Source organism: Ursus maritimus, unplaced genomic scaffold (assembly GCF_017311325.1).
Source record: "Ursus maritimus isolate PB19 unplaced genomic scaffold, ASM1731132v1 scaffold_16, whole genome shotgun sequence".
Lineage (NCBI taxonomy): Eukaryota > Metazoa > Chordata > Mammalia > Carnivora > Ursidae > Ursus > Ursus maritimus.
The window spans coordinates 48,527,618-48,535,904 of NW_024424008.1; the positions used below are offsets into that span (position 1 = coordinate 48,527,618).

The 8,287-nt window shown below is 56.0% G+C and overlaps 1 protein-coding gene across 3 annotated transcripts; it reads left to right on the forward strand.

Moving 5' to 3' along the window:
• Positions 1 to 2,757: 2,757 nt before the first annotated feature.
• Positions 2,758 to 7,854, forward strand: THY1 (Thy-1 cell surface antigen). Of its 3 annotated transcripts, none has more exons than XM_008689968.2 (4): positions 2,758 to 2,847; positions 5,131 to 5,191; positions 5,679 to 6,014; positions 6,574 to 7,854. In XM_008689968.2, exons 2-4 carry the CDS (start codon positions 5,155 to 5,157, stop codon positions 6,684 to 6,686), a joined length of 486 nt encoding a protein of 161 aa, XP_008688190.1. In that variant the 5' UTR covers positions 2,758 to 2,847; positions 5,131 to 5,154; the 3' UTR covers positions 6,687 to 7,854. The 3 variants fall into 3 exon arrangements, with proteins under 3 accessions (XP_008688190.1, XP_008688192.1, XP_008688191.1); XM_008689970.2 differs by lacking the exon at positions 2,758 to 2,847 and adding an exon at positions 2,907 to 2,937; XM_008689969.2 differs by lacking the exon at positions 2,758 to 2,847 and adding an exon at positions 2,946 to 2,976.
• Positions 7,855 to 8,287: the final 433 nt, after the last annotated feature.

Below are 8,287 nucleotides of genomic sequence, written 5' to 3' on the forward strand. Positions count from 1 at the left end.
AGGGAGCAGTGGAGAGCACTGTATGTGGAGTCAGGAGATCTAGGATATAGCCAGGCCTGGCAATGCTCCAAAGTATTTGTCGGTCCTTTGACAAATCCTTCCTCTGTTGGACCTCAGTCTCCAGCTATAAAATGATAGGATGGCTTCTGTCATCTCTGTGATTCTATAAAGCCAATCTGATTAAATCGGTGAATAAGAAGTGAATGGCTGGTAGTCCACTGGTCATCCTAAAGGAATATGCATTTTTAGAGTTTTTATCCCATGTGTCCCTAGCTGGGGCAACTGGAGATGATGGGAGAGTTACTTCTAAGAAACCAACAGAAGAGCCACAGGCTGTCAGGAAATCTTGCTTTGGGTGGATTCCTTTAACCCCTTCCTGATATCAGGAAATCTTGCTTTGGGTGGATTCCTTTAACCCCTTCCTGATATCAGCACCCTGATCCTGTCCCATTAGCAAATGGGAGATTTTAAATCTCCTCCCCTTTACCACTCTGTGTTCCATCCCTGCCCCCAGATTGTCTCATTCAAATCATTAACTCCAACCAGCCAGAGATCTTGCTTTAGTAGACAGACAACTGCCATACCCTCTAGAGTCCACACTCCCCTCCCCTTCCTGAACTAAAGTGCTTGGGGACCCAGAAAGTAGGCCAGGTCCTCATGACCTTATCAAAATAGCACAGCTAGGTCTTCCATCCAGCAACACTCAGAGACTCCGCCACAGAGTGGGAAACGGCAGCCAGGGTCCTGTTCAGCCAGAGCTCAGATACCTTCTGTAGTTAAGAGGCCTCTGGGTATCCCCATGTTCTGCCAAAAAGATAAGGAACTGTCTCCAGTCCCATCTGTATGTGTGCTTGTGTGTATATGTGTGTGAGAGAGAGAGAGAAAGAGAAAGGAGGGTTAGGCCCCCGCCTAAAGCAACTGTGCTCTGATAGGAAAGAACCTCAGACTGAGAATCAGAACGTTGTTAACCAGGAGAGACCACATGCATGCAGTGACAGGGAGGAGGCCAGCGTTTCTGGAATGTAGCAGGAAGATGAATGGGCAAGATGAGGTGGTGGTGACGGCAGACAGCCAGGAGCCAGGACATCCAGGGCCTTAAAAATCACGGCGCAGACAACGAGAAGCCAGGTGACCTGATCTATGAAGAGGGATGGTCTTACCAGACCAGTGTTCTGTTCTTTCCAGACCTGGGGAACTTATGAAAAGTGTAGACACCGGCAGCGTACTGCTAGACTAAGGAGATCCCAGGTGGGCAGGGCCACCTGCATTTTTCATAAATCACCACCACCACCAGAGCTTCTGTTGTTTACCCCAGTGAATGGCCCCTAGACTGGACCATCCTCAAAGTTCGTTTCAGTTAGAAAGTCCCATCACTCTGAATGCTGGGAGGCCACCTAACCTCCCAGGGAGGGAGAGGGAAGTGAATTTCCCACTTGCTAGCCCAGGGACGACTTCCAACAGTAGCAGTGCGGTAATGGAAACTGCAGTTAAGGTGCCAGGGCTCACTTCTGTGAAGAAATAGGAGAATGGGCAGGCAGATGGCAGGGATGCAGGGCCAGCCCACAGGATGTCCCAGCCAGAATGCACAAGACACAATGAGGATGCAGATCAAACAAATAAATCTTCGTTCAAAAAAATTCACCTCACCTGTAGGTGAGAGAGACAAGTCATTGGCACTGGCCATGAAAAGAAAAAAAAAAAAAAATCCAAGGGCTTTTGGTGACTTGAAATTGAATCGATAGGGCTAGGGCGGGTGCCCCACAGGATTAAGAGCCTGGTTTCCTCTATTCCTTTCTAGACAGTCCTGTCTCCTCCCCTTTCCCACAGTACCACGATGTCCCCTCCCACTGAGCTGGGATGCAACCGTGGACTGGCCAGCTCTCCCACTTCCTAGCCATGAAACAGGATGGGGAGTGGGATGGGATGAACCCAGCACGTTGTTGTGGGGTCAACACAGCCATGGATGTAATGAGCCCAGCACAGTGCTTGGTAGAAAATAGTACTCCTTCTCTCATCTGAAGACCAAACAAGCAGACACTACTCAGGGACGAGGTGGGGAGGGGAGTGTCAGGAGGAGTTATGAAATCGAGAAGAACCTTCTAGCTATCTGCTGGGGGAGGTGCCAGCCCAGGAACTGAGGGAGACTGAGCACCCCAGAGCAGAAAGCCCCTGAAGGGGGGGGGGGTGTTCTAGGATGGATGAGGGAGTGGGGCAGGGCTCAGGACCAGGAAGGATGAGATGCGGTGCCTGCCTTGCCTCTGAAGGGCCGCTCCAATGTGGAAAAACACCCCCACCATCTTCCTTTGGAGAAAGCCTGGAATATTCCAATTCCCAAACTTCTCACTGGAGGCTCCATGAAGGTGGGCTCCAGCGGAAAAGGAAAGAAGGCGGGAGGAGGCGTGGGCACTGACCAAAGGGGCGGGTTACTGGCCTGCATCCTCCACTCCTTACCCCTTGGTTTTCCCACAGGCTTCTGAAGCCTAGGTCATAAGAAAGGGTTAAAGCCTGAAAAGGGGAGCAATCATTTCGGGGTTCTGGGAACCAGCTAGTGTTCCCGGCATTGCCCCACCCTGATCCCGGGGCCCTGAGCCCTCCCATCCCTGGCTTAGCCTGCCAGGTCCCCCTTCTGCGGCAGACGGCCACTCTCCCATATCTATACGGGACCGCCTCCTCCTCCCTCTGCCATCCTTCCTCGCTCCCCCCTCAGTCTCTGATTGGCTGCGGCCAGGGTCCTCCCCGCTCCTCCACTCCCACCCCTGGTGAAAACTGCGGGCGCGGGCAGGGTGCTGCAACTGGAGGCGGCGGCGCGCCCGGGGGAGGCTGCAGCAGCGGAGGACAGGATCCCAGGTGGGAACGGGAGCCAGGGGGGGACCCGGGGCGCTGGGCGAGGCCCCCAGCGCCCAGGCAAGTCCTCCCAACCCGAGGCTTCGAGAAAAGGTTCGGGGGCGCCCTGGCAAGGAGCCTCGCCGTGCTTGGGTAGGGGTCTGCTTCACAGGTAGGGGGGAGCGGGACCAACTGCTGCAGGCCAGGGGCTGTGCCGCACCCCGCCTTGTGCGGAAAGCGCTCCCCGGCTTTCGCCCGCTGAAGGGACAGTTACTTGGGGCCGGGATGCAGGAGGGGAACCGGGATGAAGGGCGCCAAGGACGGCCTTGGGTTCCGCTCTCCACGCAGACGTCCCCAAACCTAGCTTTGCAAAGGCGTTGGGTGGGGGCGCTGAAATTGCGGGAGAGGACGTTTGACCATGCGAGCTGAAGGGAATCTCTGCCCTGCGACCTCGCGGCGGGCTGGGTGCGGGGCGTCAAAGGACAGGGAAACCGCAGTGCCGCGGGCGGGGACTGGAAGGCGGGCAGACGGGGGAGGGGAGAACTGGGAAAGGATGAGAGGGGGAAGGGGGACCTCAATTGGGAGAGGAGACGGATGGAACACGGAAACGGAATGAGGGTGGGGCTAGTCGAACGGGGGCTGGAGAGGGAGGGAGTGCAGAACTTCTCCGGGTTCTGGGCTGCCGGGGACACCAGGCAGAGGAAATGAACACATCTGTGCCTCCCCTACCGCTCTCTAACCGTCCCTTTGGCTCTCCATCCCTCTCCAGCCCCAGCCCCATTTCATCCCCGTTCTAGCCTAGGCTTCCCCTTTTCCCTCCTAGATCTCAAACTCACACCCCTTCTCTGTAACTCAGTGTCTGTGAATCAAAGCTAGATGCCGACCCCCTGTCTTCCCCAACAGCACCCTGGGGGCGCTCTCGGTTATATTTCTGGGAGTGTACAGACTGCAGTCCCCGCTGGGTACCCCAGCCTCGCCCTGCCGCATCGCGGGGGGGGGGGGGGGGTCCTTGGATGCAGCCAGCAGTGCACCTGGGCGCTGGCATCAGGGCAGGACCCCGCGCCCCTCCCAGGCGCAAGGCCCTCCTGTGTGGCCTCTCCCCCACAAGCCCTCAAGCACCAGTGCTGACAGGCGGGGCTACCTGCTCATGACATCGGGATATTGGTCCAGACTTCGAAAAAGGCAGGGCAAAGAGCTTAGGCAGGGAGTCTATTGAAACCAGACTGGAAAACTGTAGGCCCAGGAGGCCTGCCCAGAGAGCTGGCATTTGGAAACATCTTGGTTCCTATGCAGTCAGAGAACACATACAATCACAGAGCACCGTCGGAAGGCCCTTTGCTGTATGCCAACTACGGGCCCATCTGGAAGCACCTTAGCCACACAGCCCTTTCTAGAGGAGGGGAATTAACCTTTATGGGTCACTCACTGTGGAGCAGTCCTCATGGCAGACGTTTGTCATTCCTCTTAATCCCCATCACAATCCTGGGGTATCTAAAGTTCACTCATTCATTCGTTCGTTAAGGATCTTTTGAGTATCTATCATATGCCAGGAACTGTTTGGGCATTGGGGATTTTCTTCTGAACAAGAAACAGAAAAGTCCCCAAATGGAGATTTTTTTGTGTAATGGGTAGAGTTTTAGTGTTGTGAGATAAAAAGAGTTCTGCAGATTGCCTGCACAAGAATATGAGTGAACGTACCACCACTGAATCATACACTTAAAAATGATTAAGACAGGGGTGCCTGGGTGATGCAGTTGGTTAAGCAACTGACCCCTGGTTTCAGCTCAGGTCGTGATCTCTGGGTTGTGAGATCGAGTCCCAGGTCTCCCTAGGTGGGGGCAAAGAGTCTGCTTGAGATTCTTTCCCCCCCCCCCGCCTCTTTCCCCCTCTACTCCTCCCCCTTCCCTTGAACACGTGGTCTCTCTCTCTCTCTCTAAAATAAATCTTTTTAAAAAATGATTAAGATAGCAAATTTTGTGTTAGCTCTACTTTGCCACAATTAGGAAACAGTATGTTTCTGCTTTCCTGAAGGAAAAAGGAAATGGTCAAAGTCACTTTACTCCAAGTTTTCCACGCAGAGACATACCATCATAGGGTGTGTTCTCCCTCCCTTGCTTTCCCCGAGGGAGGAAGCATCAAGTGGCCGTGTCACAGTCACTCATAAGTGAGAGGGGAGAAACGTAAAGAGAAGCTTGCGTGACTGCCATGGCCATCACGGCATGTGTCCCAGAGACCCCCACCCCTAGCAATAAGTGTGGGCCCACCTGCCCCATCTCCTGGCTGATTCGCATCTTGTCGCACCCCCAGATCAAGGACTGAGCTCCCAGCACCATGAACCCCACCATCGGCTTCGCTCTTTTGCTGACAGGTACTGGGCAATGGGCAGGGCTGGGGTTCTAAGCACCTTGGCTTCCTTCCCTTCAGAGAAGCTAGCTTCTTCCTCCCAACATCAGGACGGGGAGGTGATTGAGGGAGAGAGGGCTCTTTTTCATCCCTAAATCTGCTGAGTAACCTAGTTGATCTTCCGGCTGCCTGAGGCTGCTTTTGGAAAAACAGTCCACTGGGTCTGCCCCATACTGAGCTGGAATCTCCAAATGGGAACCGGGAGCCTCCATCAACTCCCCAAGATCTCCTGCCCCCGGGGACACCCAAGACTAAAGAAGATGAGGGAAGGAGGCTGGGTCTGCAGCAGGGAAGTGGCAGTAGCCCAGAGAGACCTCTGGGGTGGGGAGAGGCGCCCCAAGAGCAGACCCCTGTGCCCTCCCTGGCAAGCCTATTCTCTCCTGTTACTGTGGGTTGGAGGCCCCCTGCTCTGCAGGCCCCCCCAACCTAGGAGTGGGCACTGCTGGTGCCAGTCTTGCAGGTAGCCCGTGGGCAGAAAGTGACCAGCCTGACAGCCTGCCTGGTGGACCAGAGCCTTCGCCTGGACTGCCGCCATGAGAATACTACCACCTCGCCCATCCAGTATGAGTTCAGCCTGACCAGGGAGAAAAAGAAGCATGTGCTCTATGGCACTATGGGGGTGCCTGAGCACTCCTACCGCTCCCGAACCAACTTCACCAGCAAGTACAACATCAAGGTCCTCTACTTATCCAGCTTCACCACCAAGGACGAGGGGACGTACACATGTGAACTCCGGCTCTCTGGCCAGCCTCCCATCACCTCCAGCAAGAATGTCTCTGTGCTCAGAGGTGAGGCAAACTCCCAACAAGGCCAAGTGAGCTGGGAGAGGGAGGCTAGGGAGGAGAGGGCTGGTTAAGGCAGCAGGCAGTCCCCTCGGCCAGGCCGGAGATGAGAGGGGCCCCAGAACCTCCCTCTTGCTCCCCCCAGCTGCTGTCTGGCACCCTGGGGAACCACTGCCTGCTGTGTGTATGGGGGAAGGGCTGAGGGGAGAGTGAGATAGGCGGAACGGTGTTGCAGACACTTCTACCATGACTGGGCAAATCACTCGGCCTCCCCAGTCCTCCTCCTCCCCACCTGGAAAACAGGGATGACACTAGCTACCTCACCCCCAGTTTTCTTTTGAAGATGCTTGATCAAAGATTTGATATGATATTTGTTCAAGAGCTCAGGAACCTGCAAAAGGGAAAGCTAGTAGGTTCTACCAGAGCAGATTGACCCTGGTTCCAGCTAAGACATCATGACGCCAGCCTGCCCAAGGGAATGTGCCCTAGCTCAGGGCCTGTGCCTGCCTGAATCCCGGTCCCTCTTCATTCCTGCCCTGCCCTCCTCCCCACTCTCTCTCCACAGACAAACTGGTCAAGTGTGAGGGCATAAGCCTGCTGGCCCAGAACACCTCGGGGCTGCTGCTGCTCCTGCTCTCGCTGCCTCTCCTACAGGCCATGGACTTCATCTCCCTGTGATTGGTTGGGCAGGAAGCCACGCGGCCCAGTCCAGAGACCCTACTCCTCTGAGTTGGCTGACCCCCTCCCCCCAATCCCTCACACATCTCGAGGAGCAATGGGCACCCCGCCCTTCATAAGGAATCCCAGTGCCGCATGCATCATCTGCCTGCCCCTCCGCCCCTCTGCCACCTCACACCCTCTCCGCACGCCACTGGCTTTTTGTGTGTGTGTGTGTGTACTCTTTGTCCCAAAGTTGCTTCTGTCTGGTTTATCCTTCCTTTTCTTTGGGAGTTTGTGAAAAGGGAAGCCAGGGTTGGGGACGTGATAGAGAGTAAGGGCGTGGGAGGGGTAGAAGGATAGAGGGGTCCCAGTCCCAGGAGGACGGAGGGGGGTCATCCTTGCCCACCAGGACCAGCGGCCTGGGAGAGACCTGGAGGGGGAGGAGGTACATCCGGGCCTAGCACATCCCTCAGCAGGCGAGGATGGTGCCCAAAGACCCCGGATGTGAGGGCACTGCCAAGCATTTGTGGCCCATCACCAGAGGAGAGAACTGAACATCTCCAGAAGCATTCTCCGCCACAGCAAGAAGCCATCCTTTGACCACTGCAGAGGTCCCCTGGGGGCCCAGTGAAAAAGCAGACTCTTCCTGGGAGCAGTGCTAACAGAGGGCTGGAGACGGGGTAGAAGAGAGGGTCCATCGTCCCTCTCTACCTGATGAAACTAAAATTAAGAGCCTACTGTCCCTCACTGCCTCAGCCAGCAGTTGAGAGGGTGCCAGAGGACCAGCCTCCTCCCAGCCTGTTCCAAGCTCCTAAGAGCTTCCAGAACTCTGACCTGGAGGCAGTAAGCCGGGCCAGGTGAGTCCCAGAGCAGAGGAGAGTTTGGCCCGAGTGTTTGCGAGGTTCTTTCTCTCCTGCCCCGTCAGTGCCGGCCCCTGGTGGCTGCCGGCTAAGCCTTCCGACAGCCCTCTGCCCCACAGGTCTGGCTTCTTGGGGACCTGGGGGGTCAGAGGGGGTCTGAGGCAGCCCGTGGAGTGCCTCGACAGATGGCTTTTCCCAACACCCAGCTCCCTGCCCCCCACCCCCGCAGCTGTCCCCTATCATGTGACTGTGTGTAGCGCACCACAGCTTATGGTATCTCATCGAAGAAAAAGAGAACTGCGCAATAAAACCAAGCCTCTGGAGAACACCTGCCTGCCCTTCTCTGCTCTGCTCCCCCATCTGTCCCCAGGCCCGCCTCTCTAGGAGGTCCGAACTGCCACCCTGAACTCTCCCTCTCCCCTGCCTTCATCAGCCCTTCCCCTCCCCTGCTGCCCGCAGGGGGGGGGGGTAGGGGGAGGCACCGCATGCTGGACTTTTCAGAATGACTCTAACATGGCACATTTGCCCCAGTAAATGAATGTTCCACCTCCACTGACTCACCTGGCAGGAAGGACAGACAAACCTTCCCATATGTGGGCCGAGCCACGTGGCCCAATTGGCTAACAAGTGCTACGGGGTAGTCTGCTTTTTCTTCTTGGATCTGGTTGTTCTCAGAAACACCCCCTCAAGTGACATCTGCTAGAGAGAAGGGAGGTACTAGGGCACCGAGAGGAAGCACGGGAGGTGGCACAGTGGCAG